At 49.9% G+C, this 16,449-nt stretch overlaps 1 protein-coding gene across 4 annotated transcripts; it reads right to left on the bottom strand.

Annotated features, from left to right (window-relative positions):
* Nucleotides 1–1,598: 1,598 nt before the first annotated feature.
* Nucleotides 1,599–16,121, bottom strand: LOC309376649 (zinc finger and BTB domain-containing protein 40-like). Of its 4 annotated transcripts, none has more exons than XM_081923186.1 (14): nucleotides 15,996–16,121; nucleotides 13,649–14,394; nucleotides 12,670–12,815; nucleotides 11,740–11,923; nucleotides 11,182–11,345; nucleotides 10,420–10,591; nucleotides 8,087–8,491; nucleotides 7,219–7,425; nucleotides 5,952–6,116; nucleotides 5,040–5,254; nucleotides 4,216–4,378; nucleotides 3,480–3,566; nucleotides 3,153–3,370; nucleotides 1,599–2,762 (listed from the first exon to the last, which is right to left on the bottom strand). In XM_081923186.1, the coding sequence occupies exons 2-14, from the start codon at nucleotides 14,343–14,345 to the stop codon at nucleotides 2,649–2,651; spliced, it is 2,937 nt and encodes a 978-aa protein (XP_081779312.1). In that variant the 5' UTR covers nucleotides 14,346–14,394; nucleotides 15,996–16,121; the 3' UTR covers nucleotides 1,599–2,648. The 4 variants fall into 4 exon arrangements, with proteins under 4 accessions (XP_081779312.1, XP_081779309.1, XP_081779310.1 ...); XM_081923183.1 differs by having other exon boundaries at nucleotides 3,144–3,370; nucleotides 15,996–16,119; XM_081923184.1 differs by lacking the exon at nucleotides 15,996–16,121 and adding an exon at nucleotides 15,868–15,980 and having other exon boundaries at nucleotides 3,144–3,370.
* Nucleotides 16,122–16,449: the final 328 nt, after the last annotated feature.

The following is a 16,449-nucleotide window of genomic DNA, read 5'->3' as shown; positions in this document are numbered from 1 at the left end:
GACTCAAAATATTACAGGTCAGTTAGCCTACCTGCCCTTTCAGTTAAGAAGCTGGTTTCTTACTTCTTAGGGAAAATGTCACTCTTGGGCCTTACAGTAAAACAGGATGGTTTTTACGAAAGGCTTTTGCAATAGGTAGCTCTTTCAGCCGTCAGAATTAAAGTCACAGATAAGCTGTAGGTGGCAGAAAAAACCCCTGTACACAACCTTTGTTGATCTAGGCTTGGCTTTTGATACCCTAACTGATTAACTAATAGAACAGGAATGTCCTTAACACAACGGATCCATTAAACAACCAATTCTTGACCTCTGGATAGAGATAAAGGCAAGTTAATGGTCCAGGTTTCTAACCGGTTCTTCAGTACTGCTGGCAAAACACATTAGAACATTATCAAGTCATCTTTACCATATGCCTAGGCGAGATTACTAATCATGAAACAAAGCTCCAGGTATTTTAAAGCTCAGCTGTCCTCACAGTGACAAAGATCTAATAGCTTTTTAATTTTATGTCAACTTTAGAGACAGCAGTCAGGGCCCTCCATTTCTTAAGAGCACACTGGTATATGGCTGCTCCCCTAATACTACCAGCATAAAGGCAGATGACAACAACACAGAGAAGACTGTGCTCCACAGATGGAGTACTGATCTTATGTCACAAGGTGGCAGCAACACAATTTAAGAGACTGCAGGCTCAAGGATAGGACTTCAGTGGTCTGGATTTCACCCCTCTATATGCAGTGGCTGGCTCTGTGTGTCTAATCTGTGCTAACCTTATATGTGAGAAGTCAATTTAGGAGCCAATCAAAGTAATTTTGTAGGTGCTACTGTTGTTCCCAACCGGCAGATGGAAGGCACAGCCCAGAGGGGTGGGTTCTGCCCTCCCCCACCCCTCTTTTCATTCGTTCATTCACTTCATTCAGAAGTTTTTAACGTACATCCATAGCTCATCAATATCAACATTGGAAGAGTAGTAATGGCCTCCACTGAAAGGGTGGCTGGGCTGGCTTTCTGACTGCCCAACACTGCACTATACGATGGTTAAAGAGCTTGGGTCAAACATGGATTCATTCAGTGCTATCTTTCTAGAAAAAGAAGTCCTGGAACACCCCCCTCCTTCTCTTAGAATGGCAATGGTGCCCACCTGAGAGGTATTGGAACTAAGTTCTGTCAAGTTCCAGCTGAAAAAAGCCCTGGAGTCATTCATTCACTGTGCAGAAGCATCAACACTGTCCAAGTCCCCCCCACCACCATTCCACACGCCACTTTATGAAGGGATTTGGTGCCACATAAAAAAGTAATGGAGTCCAAGGGATAAGACAAACTGAGCACAGAATGCCTCTTCGTCCTGTGTTGTCATTTGCATAGTGTGTATTTAAAACACAAAATGTACTCCAGAGCTGTTCCTGGGTTCCCTGTTCTTTCTCTTTATTGAAAAGAAATAAAATACACTTCCAAATAAAAAATGAAACAGTAAGCCAAGCCAGGCTGAAGATGCTCACCCATGTTCAATATTTGGTAAACCCAGGCTGACTCTGAGAGGTTTTTAACAGGAACAAACGGATTCAGGATTATCACTAAATAACACTTGTAGCACAGACTCATACAAAACAGGAGCTCAGTTTATTCAGCCAGTTTGTTAACATCATTGTTAATGTTTGCTACCTTCATATAAGTAGTTTCAATACCAGTTTGTCCTTGCACACTTGAGTACATCAAAGCTACTGATGCATATTACAAGGTCTTGCTTGCAAGCTTTTTCTAGAAAGCTCAAAGCCACATTTGCCAAAGGACTCCCTCATGAAGAATATGTTGCAGTGCAAGGGCCAGTACAGCTGCCGGGGCCCATTTGTGACAACTGCCTTGGACCCCACCCCAATCCGTTAAAAAAAAAAGTTCTGGTCCAAGCAGAGCAAGGTGGCTGGGACAAGCTTCACACAATCCCAAGAGTGAAACAACAGGTGGAGGGAAATTTAAAGGACACTTTGATCCAGCTTCTTAGTGTCACAGCTGCCACCATTGCCAGGTATGTCAACCAGGACCCACCAATGAATGGCCTACCAGAGGGAAGTTTATTCAGAGACCCCTCAAGCCTCAAGATGGTCCTAGATGGAGCTCATGGACTGCAGGATGGGCAGCTGTTTTCTTAGGAGTAGGTTGGGTAGGGGTTCTTGTCCTCAACCACCTGCCCACATGGCAAGGCTGCCATGCTTCTGCCATCTGCTTTGCCACTCTCTATTTGGATCACCATGTTCCCCTGCGCCTGATTCCAGGAGCAGAAAAATGTGGCACCCAGGCCCTTGGGCAGCCCTCAGGCAGCTCCCCTATTCATCTCATAAATGACCTAGCGCACCCAAACAGAAGGGAAGGAAGCCTAAAAAAGGGCACAGCCAGGTGGAGAACAGAATCACGCAGCCTCCTACGATGCCCAGAAGGGAGAGTCTGCCTTTCAATGGGCACATCTGATCCAAACCTTTCCATCCTGGAAACCCTGTTTTTCTAGGATTGCTTTCATCCCTGCTGTGCCTTGCTCCACGGCAAATGTTCAAGCAGGTTCCAGCCCAACAAAAACACAGGCTGGCACAGGCTATCCCTCTCCCCATCTCACATCGTCATGACTTTTTCATCCAGGAAGTCTTCCGAATTCACCATCACCAGCTGTGCTCCACTTTGGTGCCCTGTACTTCTGGCAATGTCAGAAACACCTGAGCGTCAGCAAATTCCGGCTCTGCCACAGTGACCACAGGCTCAGGTGTCTGAAGCACCTGACAAGGAAAGGACATGGATGTCACTGCTTCAGCTGGGCAGAAGAGTATGCTGGATGTTCACTTTGCGGGCAGGTAGCCACTCACACTCAACCTCGCTTTCCTCCTCACAGTATAACGGGGAGTGGGTGAGGTTGAGGCAACTTCAAGTTGGCATCAGAAGAAAAGGGGCAACACTGTTTATATCCAGACTGGGGAACTGGATCTGACTGGTTGGCAGTCAACTGGGCCCATGGACTGGAGGTTCCCCACATCTGGCCTATATCGTAACACACCAGGAAAAACTTTGTCCTTCCTGATGGGATGACACAGAACAGGGGCCCAGACGAAGGACCGGGAAGGGGTCAGCGTAACATCCCTGAAGGGAAAGGTATCACTGACCTGCACTACCTGGGCCATCGGAACTTGTGAACTGGCAACCACCACCTTTGGGTGCTCAGCACCACAGTGCTGCTCCAGCTGCTCTTGTCCAGGGAAGACCTCCTCGCAGAGTGTGCAGACCAAGGAAGGCTCCGAAGGGCTGGTGTGTTTGGTGGCCAGGTGCTGCTGCAGTGCCCCCTGGAGGTGGAAAGAGGCTGAGCAGTGTGGGCAGTGGAGGGGCTGAGACCCTAAAAGGGAGAGAGAGAGAGAGAGAGAGACAATGCAGTCATGAGTAGGCAGGGAAGTGGCAACTTCCTGGGAGAGGGGCAACAAGGGGCAAATTAGGGGGACACTCACCCGAGTGCTGGCTTTTCTCATGGGCCTGCAGCAAAGCGACCGAAGGGAAGAGTCTCTTGCACTTCTCACACTCATGGAATGTCACTTCTAAAGGAAAGCCATGAAACCCCCGGTGGGTAGTTTATCAAAATGAGGGTTCAGCTACAGACCAGATATCCACTGACCTTCACCCAGCCCCCTGCTCAGGAGAAGGGCTTGCAAAGCCTTTTTGGGTGGCTCCTCTAATGCATTCTCCAACCAACACCGCCTCACAAAGAGCCTATGGTAAGCCACCCACCTCAGTAGAGTGGATCCCTCTCCCCCAAAACCTGGCTGTTGTGGGATGTGCCAGGCTCCTGACACTTGTCCCCTCAATCCAAAACCACTGCTTAAAAGGTGAAGTGTGAAGACTGCATGCACCCAAACCCCACCAAACCATAACATGCAATGGAGGTTTTGTGGAGGTACAACAGTTCTTAGGAAGAAAGTGGTGGATTCCATATATCTCCACACCCCCAGAGGAAGTCTACCTCTGAACACAATGCCGGGGGAGGGCAGGGACCACCATGCTTTTGACTTTGCCAGGAACAATGGTAGAGAAAGACAGGCTGCCGAATGAACTGGACCTTGGTCGGATTCCACAAAGTTCACCTAACAGCCAGTGCTGAGCTGGAGGCCCCGTGCCAAATGTCAAGACCTGTGGGGCACCAAAAGCAGAAGGCACCAAGGTGGCACCTTTGCCCTCCGAGTCCTTTACCTGCATGCTCTTCCTTGGTGTGTCTCCTGTGGGCTGCAGTGCTGGAAAAGGTCTTATCGCAGGAGCTGCACTGCAGTGAAGAGAACTTGGAGGACCGGTGGTTCTGAGCAGCAAAGATGTCCGGATGATGAGTCCGATTGTGGTACCACAGCCCTGACAATTGCTGGAGGGGGCAAATCCATTCTGGTTATCACAACCCACACACAGAGGGGCTTGGGCTGCAGGTTCAAAGCCTTGACTCTGGGATTCACATTGACTATAGGGATTCCACCCCACCCGCCACCCCCAAGGTAGACAATGGCTTCTGTCTCCAAAGGAAACACTGCCACATCATTCCCTTGGCTGTTGCTACCCCACATGCCCTCAATTGCATTTTCTATCTATCCACAAAGGGAGGTCAATGGATGCCCAAAGCAGAGCCTGATCTTCAGTGGAGGCAAGTCTTTGGAAGAACTCCAAGTAAGACTTCCCTGGTCTCCTTCTCTGACATCCCTGGGTGCAAAGGAGTGACCAAGTCAGAATCTGATTGCCTGTTGTAAACACAGTCTTTGGAAGCAATGGGCTGGTTTTATTTGGTATTTTATTGTTACGAAGTCACCTTTGACTGATTTTTATTGTAAAACGCCTTGTGCGAAATATAGCTTTTTATCGTGTACAAAAAGACAAAATGCCCATTTTAGAATTCAGCACTTTTGGATTTCCAGAGACTCGGGGGAAGCAATGGAAGACGTGTCTGTGTGTGCGAGGGAGAGGTGAGACCTAAGAATGGCAAAGGGGAGGGATGGTTGTCCCGTAGGTCACTGCTTCTGCCAAAGCAGACCCACCTGATAAGCTTTGTTGCAGATCTGGCAGCTGAAAGGTTTCCCCCCGACGTGGGTGACCACGTGGCGCTCCAGCAGGGACGGTGCACTGAAAACCTTCCCACAGGTTGGGCATGGGTGGTACTCCCTGGAGTGGGCTGCATGGATGTGCTTCTGGTGCTCCTGCAGGGTGGGGAAGCTCATCTGGCACTTCTGGCAGTCATAGGGGTCGTCAATGTCTGAGTCCCCATGTGGAGGGGAGGGCAGGAAGGTGGGGTGAGGAAACAATGAGTTCACATGCAGAGGGTTCAGCAGGAGCAGAAGGACAAAACAGGATCTGGTTACAATTACACAACTGTTTCCCCTCAGATTATGACTGCCCTACCCTCAGGAGAGACTTTGCTCCCAACCAGGACCACATTCAGTCTTATCTAGGCATCATGTTGGTGCTCCTCATGATTCCAGCCTTTCTGGCAGAGCCCAAGCCCTTGACTATACCCTGCTGTGTGGGACTTTTAGGCACATAGAAGAACAGCTGCCACCAATAGCAGACTTCCAGTTCCTGGAAGGACAGTTGGGGTCACCCTACCTCAAGGGCTCAGCACTGCCTCTTTCTCCAAAGCAGAACCACATGCAAGAGTCTAAACTTGAGAGCAAGAACTCTCAGATTACTCAGCATTATAAAAAAAATCTCTAAATAATAATAATGATGATGAGCAACTCCTCTAGATCTCTGGCACTGGTCCAGGAAGGGGATGCCCTCACAATAAGAGGCAGAGCAGGGGGCATCCTGCAACTGCTTCCTTCCAGGGTGTGTTTGCAGCACTTTTAAGTGCATGAGCAGTAAATGGCAAAACTTACAACGCTAGGGAGGGCGGGAAGCTGTTGCTGTCATTATTTGTTGTCATTTATTATTATGAAGCTCAAGGCACTCACTGTGAAAGGTGTGCAGGTGTATGGAGAGACCATTGGCTTGGCGGAAGCCTTTCCCACATTCCCGGCAGACGTAGGGTTTGTCACCTGTGTGGGTGCGCACGTGGCGGGACAGCTCAATGGACTGCGCGAAGACGGCGGCACAGTACTGGCAAGCGTACATCTTCCCTGCCAAGAGAGCCAATGCAGTGTGTTGGTATGAGGGCTAATATTATGGCACTGAGCCTAAGCATGGAAGGACTGGCATGCTAGAAGGACCACCATCAGATTTCCAGAATACCCAAGCAGTGCCTGGTCTCGCAGCAGTGTTAGAAAATCAGATATATAAGCTAGGCGCCAAATGGCTCCTTAAACCAAGGTTGCAGTTGCCAAAATGAAATGTCTAGTTGCCACTAATTGATTCTCAGTTAAACATCCAGCTAGTTCAGATGACAATCTTGAGGCAGGTTAAGAGCTTGGTGACCTTAAAGATGAAAAGTCACTTGACCCAGAGACAGGCCTATTCTGACCTGTTTTTCTTAATGGTGACTGCTCCTGCTCAGGCTGTGCAGAAAAAGTATTTGGGTTCCTGAAATTCTTTCCAATTGTGCTGATAAAATATTACCAACAGAATTCTACAGGATGGGTGAGGTATGAGTGTGTGAAAACAGTCCAGATCCAATGACCCCCAGGCATGCACCTCCGGACAGTGGAGGTGTCAGATGCCATCCTGGCAACCAGGCATCTTCACCTGGTCGAAAGTGTTCAAAAGCCAGATGCAAAATGCGCCTGGCTAATCTCAAACACTGTCTCAGAGTGACAGGGATCAGCTGGAAAAGACAGCAAGAGGAGCCAAAAAAGGTGGCTGAGCGACAGAGGGCAGCAACCCACTTTGGGGTCTTCAAAGCTGTGATGAGGTCAGTCTCTTCCCTGTGGCTGGGTAGCCCCACAAGGGAAGCACGCATACGCCCCAACTTTCAGTACCCAGCAACCTGTGAAGTTTTGGCTCCTCCACACAGTGGGGCTCAGTGCTGCTTGCCAAGGTGCCTTTCCCTGACCCCCAGCCCTGCTGTGCAGCAGCACATCATAGCCCAACCCCTGCTCTACTGGGGGGCCTTGGCACATTTCGGCAGTGTGGCACATTTCAGCAGTGGGCTGCGTGAGATGCAGCCTCTGGGTGTGCAGGGGGAAATGACGTGTGTCAGCAGGGCCCCCGGTTCTTTGCTAGCTTCCCTGACTCCTGTCAAGTTACTGAGGTCGGAGGCTGACCTGGAGGGGTGCCTGGCCTCACCTTTGGCGTGCTTCTTCTTGGTATGGTAGGCGAGAGCCGAAGCCTGGGCAAAGCTCATCAGGCAGTGCTTGCAGGCGAAGGGCTGGTCACCCGTGTGCAGGCGCTGGTGGTTCTTGAGCGTGGAGTTGGCAGCAAACTTAGCGCCGCACTCTTCGCAGGAAAAGGGCTTCTCGTCAAAGTGCTCCGTCAGTTTGTGGTACTGCATCCCTGAGGGGAGGTGGGGAGGGAGAAGGAAACAGCAGCAGGTGAGGCTCCCCAGCACACCACGTGCAGCCTTTTCAGATCAGCTTCTCGAGGGACACAGAGCTGCTCACCACCGCCTGCTCAAACTGGGCCTGGGCTGCAGCGGAGGGGATTCAGGCTGGGGAAAGTCCCTGCTGTGGGAAGGGCCCTCTCTCAAGCTTTTCTTGGGCATGGTAAGGAAGTGGCATTCACTCGCACAGCCCTCACAATGTGCCCAGAGAAAGTCATCTAGACTGGGCTAAGCAGAGTGGGAAAAGCAAGGCTTCTTCTCCAGCCTCAAGGCTTTGAATTGGGCTGCCAAGCCTGCTCCCTCTGCCTCAGCCAGGCTCAGCAGGAATCTGGATCTAGAAATCCCAGAGGTCCAGTCATCCTCTAGATTGGGGTTTCTCAAACTTGGGTCACCAGCTGCTTTTGGACTACAATTCCCATCATTCCTGGCCACTGGTCCAGATAGCTAGCGATGATGGGAGTCCAAAAACAGCTGGAGACCCAAGTTTGAGAAACCCCAATCTAGAGGATGACTGGACCTCTGGGGTTTCACTTCGGAATGCAGAGAGGGCCTGACTGTAAATGGAGAGATAAAAGGGAAGCCGGCAGCTCACAGCAGCCCTGCGGCTGGCCATACCTGATGTGTGTGCAAACTCCCGCCCACAAATGTCGCAGGCCACGGGGAGGCGGGGCTTCTTGGGCTTCTTCTTCCGGAGGGAGGAGCCTAGCTTGCCGTGAGCCTCCGCCTGGTGCTTCTCCAGTTCTGCCTTGGAGGCCTTCGCCTCGCCACACTCTGGGCACTGCGCCGGCTTCTGGTGGGCCACCCGGCAGCGCTTCTCGTGCACCTTCAGGCGGCAGTAGAAGCGAAAGCTCTTCCCGCAGGCCTTGCAGGCAAAGCTCTTTGGGGAGGCGGCTCCCTTGAGGGCCTCTGGGCTTCGGCCCCCCTTTGGCTCCGCTTTGCCCACCGCTTCAACCTGAGACATGCTGTTCACCTTCCATTTCCAGACACTGGCCTTCCCTCCATCGACAGCTGTCAAGAGTCCTGTGGAAGAACAAAAGGAAACAGTTGCTCTAAGGCATGTGGACCATGGCTTCAGGACCATCAGCAGGAGCCATCAATATCTGTAGGAACGTTAAAAAAAGAAGCAATTCCTTGCCCTTGTCCATCTTTTCAGAGTTTTCTCAGATGATATCTGCCCAGGTTGTGTGGGGTGCGTATCATCATAGTAGAGTGGTGCTTAGAGCATCAAGATGGAAGGCAAGTTACAGAATAGTAGCGTTATGGTTTCTGGAAAAAATAGGTACTTTTAAATGCATCATAAAACAGCTACTGAAATCTTTGGCAGCACAGAACAGTTGCAGTACAGTATTCTGGCTCACTCTGAAATGATAGGATCATTCTCCATTCCCTACAGTCTTTTTCTGCAATGAAAAGGGTATTTCATGATAGCTGTCACATTAGCGTTAACTAGTACTTTGACTTTATAGAGTTCAAATCATATATGTTAGAACTGTTGTACATATCAAAGAAAGAGGCTTATGCTGAACAATATGTATATATTGTAGAACAATATGCTGAGCACAGCTTCCAGAGAACCTTTGTAAGGGTGAAGTTTCTAGCTTCTAGCGTACTAGTTTCTAGTAAGTGCTTCCAAGCATCAGGACAGTTCCAGAGGAATTCCCAGGAGTGGTCAGCAGTAGCAACTGCTTCAGCTTCTTATCTACCCCCTTGACAAGCAAAACTTACACCAACTGTGTAAGACAATAGGAATTCTGAAGCGCACTTGAACAGGTGCAACATATGCAGGTCACATAGCTTTAATCTTTGTAGCACCTGAGGCAAAAACCTTGCACCACTTCCCTAAAGCTACTTGTAAAGTGCAAGATAGGCTGGGCAGCGAGGATCAACTACCTCAAGGTCAGGCAGCTTGAAAGGAAGGAGAAATCCTGCAAGGACATGCCTGCACCTGAGGGGGACACCACTCTTCCCATGCACTGCACAGCTCAGCAACAGCAGAAATAGGTTTCTGCTACAAGGGTCTATATTTTGCATTGTCTTACTTTTGTTTTCGGTGTACCTGCTGTTTTTTTTTAAAAAAACCTTTTCCTGTTTTTCCTGTACACTGTCTTCAGATGGTTGTGTAGAAGTTGATTGATAATAATACTTAAAAACCTGAAAATCTATTCTACCTTTGATTAAGCAGGTTTCTAGGCCTTAAGTGTGCAAGGTGGGGGTTGTGTCTGGTGGAATCTCTCATTAATAATAATAATAATAATAATAATAATAATAATAATAATAATTTATTATTTATACCCTACCCATGTGACTGTGTTTCCCCAGCCACTCTGGGCGGCTCCCAACAGAATATTAAAAACACGATAAAACACCAGACATTAAAAACTTCCCTAAACAGGGCCGCCTTCAGGGGACTGAGCAGGGTTTTCAGGGTTAGAGAATGCTTCCATGGACTGCACCACTCTCTCCTCCTCACCACGGCAGTAAAAGAAAGTAGAAGAAACCAGGCAAAATCAGCTGCCATGTGAAAGTGTCTTCCACACTTTCCTCTGGCTGCTCCCCACTACTGGACTCTTGGACAACAACCAGGCCCCTCATGCAACAACCCAAGACCGTAGGCCTTTGAGTGCTACCTCTACTCTGCAATGAAAGGCTTCTTCTGCTTCCATTTTCTCCAGCATCTCAGCAGCCCCCTGAAAGAAGCTGGGAGTGACTTTGGGCAGCATTCAGCCTCCTGGCTGTGGATTCCTGAACTGACGCACAGCGGGAGCCACTTTGCAGTGAGCTGCTCCCCCCACTCTCCCTTTGCCTCAAGTTCTGCCAAATTGACTGCAAAACAATGCACCTCTCAAGCATGCACACAGATGTGTATGTTGCCAATTGCAGGCTGGGGCTGGGCATGTCCCCCATCACATGCCTAGAGAGTGGCATATACAAGGCAGAAAGATTCTCACCAGCTTGCTGTAGTTCCTGCATCACTGTCTGCAGGCCTGGGAATGACTCCTGAATGCTGCAGAGGAGCTGGCAGATCTGGGTGGCAGGAAGTGGCTTGTTGTTCCAGGCACTGCTCAGAGCTGCCCTCCAGGAGGTCGCAGGGGCCATCTCCTGCAGGCAAGTGCTCACCAGCTGGGAAAAGCCACAGAAGAAACACACAATGAAGAGAGTCCCCCTACCCTGCTGTATGGCAGGATTATTTGACCTCTCCACTGGGTGCCTGAGCAGGTGCAGATGCTCCCCATGTGTGGCACGGGGGACTAGACCAACCCAGAGGGTCCAGCGAGTTCAGCCACATGCCTCTGGGAGCTGCCAAGCAGGGGCATAAAAGATAGCACTCCTACCCTGTCGAACTGCAGTCTTTTATTGACTCCTAAACATGCCCTGAGAGCCTATAGGGCAAGGGATGGTTTTCATGTGTAGATAATAAATAAATAACCAAAATGAAATGCAACATAGAAGCTCTGTTGAGCTACAGTGGTGGAGGGCTGTTGATGATCAACTTCCTCCCTGAATGTGTCCATTTGTATCTTGTGGCAATGAATCACATAAGCAAATAATGCATTTGATAAAGAAGCACCACCTCCTTCCCAGTCATTGGGGCTGATGTTGCAATGGGGTTACAACCAAGCGGTGAAGCACACATTCACCTGGCCATTGGTTGTCTGAATCCACCCAGCAGACATCCTGCTACAGACTTAGCACACCTGAGATATACACACCTGGCATCCAGGGACAGCATCCTGAACCTCCTTGGCTGGTTTGGCCAGGTCTGCTTCTACTGGTGGCAACTCCTCTTCTAGGCCAGCTCCCTGCTGGAGGGCCTCGGAAATCAGCTTGCGATGCCTCAGTAATATTTCTGTGGCAATGCTGTCACTAGAGCCAACTATGGAAACAGGGTAGGGTGGGGTGTCAAATTACCAACTAGAGGGCTACTGCAGAGCCTCAGCTTCCCAACAGTCATGCCATTTCCCTGCCCCATTAGGTGCTCCCTATTGTGAGAAATCTTCAAACTGTCTCTTGGAGCCTGGATAACCCAGATGGGATGCTTTCAAGTCTAGACTAGAGGACATGTAAGAACAGGCCATCCTGAGCATGCAAGGAGACCAGTTGTATGCAGAAAGAGTCTATGTTGTGGGTGAAGACTCTCCTGCATGTCACAAAGACCATCTGAGGTCTCGTTGGATGAGGTGGGGGGTGAGCGAGAGCTCAGTTGGGGCCATAGCCTGCAAAGCCTTTTCTGAACACTCACCGCCGCCAAATTGTCACCCCAAGGGTACCTGTGCTGTCAGAACCAACTGCTGCAGCCACCCAACGGTCCAGTAGGAGACCCAGGCCAGGGAAAGGAGCTTTCAGGGCCCCGAGAAACTTTGACAGGGCCTCTGGGCTCAGGATCTTCTCCTCCTTGAACAGATTCTCTGCAGAGTCCCTGGGTGAGCTGCCCTCAGAGCAGTCCATGGCAGCCTGCAAGGAAAATTACACAGCTAAGCAGGAGATGCTGAGAAACGTAGTAAACGCACATGCAATACTCCTCTGCCCCCATACACACTTTGATGCAGTTTGTGGAAGCTGAAATTTTGAAACACATACACTATTTCAAGTATGTTTTGAAAATCTAACCAGGCATGTTTGGCAGTGACAGGATCTAGGCATTCCAGGAAATATTTCAGTTGGGCACCAATTCTGTGCAAAGGCACCACCGATGCTTAATAGCTATCAAGAGCAATGCAAACTGGGAAAACCTGGCCCTAACTTATCTATTTAATTTATTTATATACCACCTATTAGGGTACAAACTCTTTCAAGGTATCTTACAAAAGATATATAAATGTAATATATGATAAACATTTTAAAAATACAAACTGATTTAAAATAACTGACAGAAGCAGCAGCTAATGCATGAATCCAGCTTAAGACCTTGAGATCATGTAGTCCCAACTCCCTTCCAATGCAGGAATATGCAGCTGTCCCATATGGGGATCGAAGCTGCAACCTTGGTTTATCAGCACCATGCTCTAACTAACTGAGCTATCCATCATGAAGTGAACTGGGCAACTCTGCCTACCTCCTTGACATAGAATTAAGTACTAGGCCAAATTCCTCGGCAGAAAGGAAGGAGGCATTAGTGGGAGAGGGAAGGGTGATGTGGGTAAGAAGGGAGTGGCAAAAAGACAGGGGCATGCTCCTGCCTTCCCCCTTTTCCAGTTTACCTGCTTTTCTACCCCAGAGAGGAAAGCATCATCCTCTGATGTGTCCAAGAGCCCTTGGATAGGCCTCAGCTGTGTCAAATCCTTTAGAAGCTCTTCCTTACTTTCCTGGGGCACAGCAGCTGTAGGCTTCACCTCTTCTGGGCTTCCTATGAAAAGAGGAAGCCCATAAAGTCAAAGGGAGAAAGGCCAGTGGAAGCAGGATGATAGCGGGGGCTACTGTCTTCCTCTTCTGAGAATTACTCACCAAGCATACTGTGCACACCAAGCATACGTAATGGATATATGTGCCCAATTGATCACTGCACTCTGCAGCGGATTTCATCTGGGAGTGCATTCCATGTTGGCATCTACTGAAGACCTCCTTTCAAAATGCCTTGTAAGTGCAGATTTTTATCCCAGCCTTTATTCATCTGGAAATTGTATTCATTTTTTCTTTGTTACTGTTGATGCCTTGTTGCTAAATTGCTTTGGGATGTTTCATGGGAAGTGAGTCACAAATGAAACCGTCACAAATGAGTGCAAGGAAGCATTCTAGTGGGAATGTTTATGCTAAAAAACCAAAATGTCTTAATTACCTATTAGGTTCTGCTGGAGGAATTTCTTGGGAAGAGCTTTGCTTTTCCCACCTGGGGCTCCCGATTAAGATGGTGCATCTCCCTCCTCTTGCAGACAAGGGGAAAAGCATGCATGGACACAGGCAGAAGCTCTTGGCTTTTGGCTTGCAACAGGAGCAGCAGCTCACAGCATCAAGTGATGACTTCCATGTGTGAAACAGCCATCACAGGAAAAGCACAACAAACAAGGCTGTCTCTGCACAGAGTCAAATGCAAACTTTTCAACTGAGGCAGTTCACTAATTGACCTCACAGTTGTCAGACAAGGTAGATTCATGTATGAATCAGTCCACTGGGTAGAATTACAACAGGCAAAATTACTCTATAGTTTATTAGGAGCAGGCAATGTCAAGGTGACGCTCTCACCTGTACCTCCAACCAGGTCTTTCGCCTCTGGCAGTTTGGTGCTCTCCCATTCCTTGCAAATGCTCTGGCCACCTGGACACAGAGGGAGGAGAACTTTGGGATCCTGGCAATGAGAATCAGGAAGCTGAGTTTCCTTGTCTGAAGCTTCCTGACATGAGCTCTGTCCTTGCACTCTGGTAGTGTTCACAGAATCTGCAGAGCCAGTAGAAACCTGCTCAGGATGCAACATCACTTTGACACTGAGTTTTGCAGCATGAGAACTGTCCAACGTGGCAACACCTTTACTAGATGCACCTCCTGCCTGAACAGAAATGTCCCTCAGCACTTCTTCTTGACTTGGAAAGCTCAGAAGGTCCCCAAGAAGGGTTTTGCAACTGACAGCCACATCAAACATCTGCAGACTGTCTGCTACAGATATGATGTTGGTGAAATTGTGCTTCCCAGGAGGCAGCTTGCCTGTATATATCATTTCTAGCAGGAGAGCAAATTCATCTGGGGCCACCACAGAAGCATCAATGGAGACTGTGTCTGTGCCATCCAGCACAGACCTGAACAACACACTGGCTGCTGCCAGCACAAGCTTGTGCGCTCGGAAATGCATCGTCCCAACCAAGATGCTACAGTCGCAGAACTGCTGTTCCCTGCAGAGTGTATGGAGCTGTTGAAGTAGTTGCTGGCTGTAGTTTGGAAGATCCATAGCTCCCTGGAAGTCTCTGCTCGTTCTGTATAGTTTTGCTCCCAATCAGCTGTACGCAGATGAGAAGAGCAGCAAATTAGTTGTGTTGACTGCACTTGTTCCCTTCCCCAAACTATCATTGTGATCAAACCTGTGGCGTTGCCACAAACAAAGGTGAACAGCCTTGGGACACTACTGCTTTCCACCTGTAATACCCAACTAGACTTTGAGTAAGAAGGTATTTCCCCAAACAGGGTATTACTATTTACAGACCTCTGCTCTGCTCTCTAGTTCTGTCCGCTGTGTCACACTTGCCAATCCTTCCTCAAAATCTACATTTTCTGGCTCAACCTCCTGGCTCTCATTCCTTACTGCAAACCTCAACATGTAAGGAAGCCTAGGGGGGCCATCTTAAGTGAATACAAATTGGTTTTGTTCCTCTGTCCCTGGCCTCTGCTGCTTCCCATGTGTTAAACTTCAGACTGTAAGCTCCTTGGGGCAGGGACCTGCCCTCTTGCACTCTGTAGAGCCTGGTTTTCGGAGGTTCAAAGAGCAGTGCAATGGCATTTGAAAGCAACCTTTGCAAGAAGCCCAGTACTGCTCCAGTTTGAAAGCACGTCAGTGCAAGTAGATAAACGGTACCACTGTGGTGGAAAGGTAAATGCCGTTTCTGTGTGCTCTGGTTTCCGTCACGGTGTCCCATTGCACCAGAAGTGGTTTTAGTCATGTTGGCCACTTGGCCCGGAAAGCTGTCTGTGGACAAACGGCAGCGAGATGAGAGCCACAAACCCACAGTCACCTTTGACTGGACTTAACCATCCAGGGTTTCTTTACCTTTTACTTTTACCTACTGCTTCTTAAATATCTGAAATGGTATGAGTTAAAGAGAAGGGTGGGCCTGTTGGGGACAGGAACTTTCAAACAGCCCAGTGCTGTTCTGTGGACCTTTGGTTTCCCACTCAAGGGAAGCTTCTTGAGGAAGGCAAAGTCCCACAAACGATGCCAGGTTACACCATGCCGGTGCCGCCCAAGCTTCACCCAAAGAACCCTGGAAGCTCCAGTTTGGAGAACTGCAGGTCTTTTTGAGAGGCGAACTACAGCTCCCAGGATTCTTGAAGAGAAGTCATGCGCTGGAAACATGTGATAGGCCTGAGTTTGTGGTGTGTCCCCCCCCTCCCCAGTCCCTTTATTGAGCTGTTTCTTATCACAAGCCGCTCTGGGAGCCTTTTTGTAGGGGGAGGGGGACAATAATGAAAGCGATGCTCCAACCTCGAGGCATCTTTCCTCCCTCATTCCCTGCCATGTCTCACAGCCTAACAGAGCCCAACTTGGGCCGAGTGCCCTTTCAAGGGAGATGCGTGGCCGGTGGCCAGCTGCGAGGGGGCGGACGCAGAGGCCCCCCCGAGCGACACCAGCCTCCCGAGGGGCTTGTCCCGGACGAGGCCTCCCACCCGGGCGCGCTCTCTCCCTCGCCCGCTCGAGCCAGGCGGCGGCCTCCCGAAGGGGCCCCAGGCCCACGCAGAAGCCAAACGCAGGGGCCTGCCTAGAGCCAGAGCAATCGTCTTCTTCGTGGCCCCCACCCTCCCCGGTCGGGTGAAGGAGAGACGAATTGGGATACGGCGAAGAGGGCCTAAATCGAGCGCCTAGGCCGGCTGCCGTTGCCATGGTTACCTTTATTGGGAGCCGCGCGGCGGCGGACACGGGCGAAGGTGGGCGCGAGGGAGGAGGAACAATAAAGCTTCAACAAGGACGGCGTCCCTCAGCCGCTTCTCTGGCCCCGCCTCCTCCCGGGCACAGAGACGGAAACAAGGGAAAAGTCGCGCTTCACAGGCGGGTCCCGAGGCGGGACTTCCTCTCTCGTCGCTTGTCTGTCAACGGAGGTCCTCCACCCGCCTCGCGTCAAATGGTTAACTTCTGAAGACCGGATTGGCCGCTGCGGGAGCAACGAGGTCACGTGAACAGCCACGGCCTGCTTTGGAAGGGCGCTCGGGGCTAGGAAGGGAAAGGCCGGTCGACTACCATTCTGAATTCCCCCAATGGCTTCATTTATTAGCACCACCCTCCCGTCTCGAAAGTAAAAAGTGGCAATAGGAGCCGGGACATTATGCGTCCAAAGACAGGAGTG

This window comes from Podarcis melisellensis, assembly GCF_964234715.1.
Source record: "Podarcis melisellensis genome assembly, chromosome: 8".
NCBI classification, from domain to species: Eukaryota; Metazoa; Chordata; class Lepidosauria; order Squamata; family Lacertidae; genus Podarcis; species Podarcis melisellensis.
This window is presented reverse-complemented; position numbering and strand designations above follow the sequence as displayed.

Bases quoted from the DNA above. Each gene is read 5' to 3' on its own strand.
- LOC309376649 (XM_081923183.1), bottom strand. From the start codon at position 14,345: ATGGATCTTCCAAACTACAGCCAGCAACTACTTCAACAGCTCCATACA. The intron at 12,816-13,648 runs GTGAGAGCGTCA...CTCTTTTCATAG, and splicing joins AGACCTGGTTGGAGGTACAG to GAAGCCCAGAAGAGGTGAAG. The intron at 5,255-5,951 runs GTGAGTGCCTTG...ATGGGGACTCAG, and splicing joins ACACCTGCACACCTTTCACA to ACATTGACGACCCCTATGAC.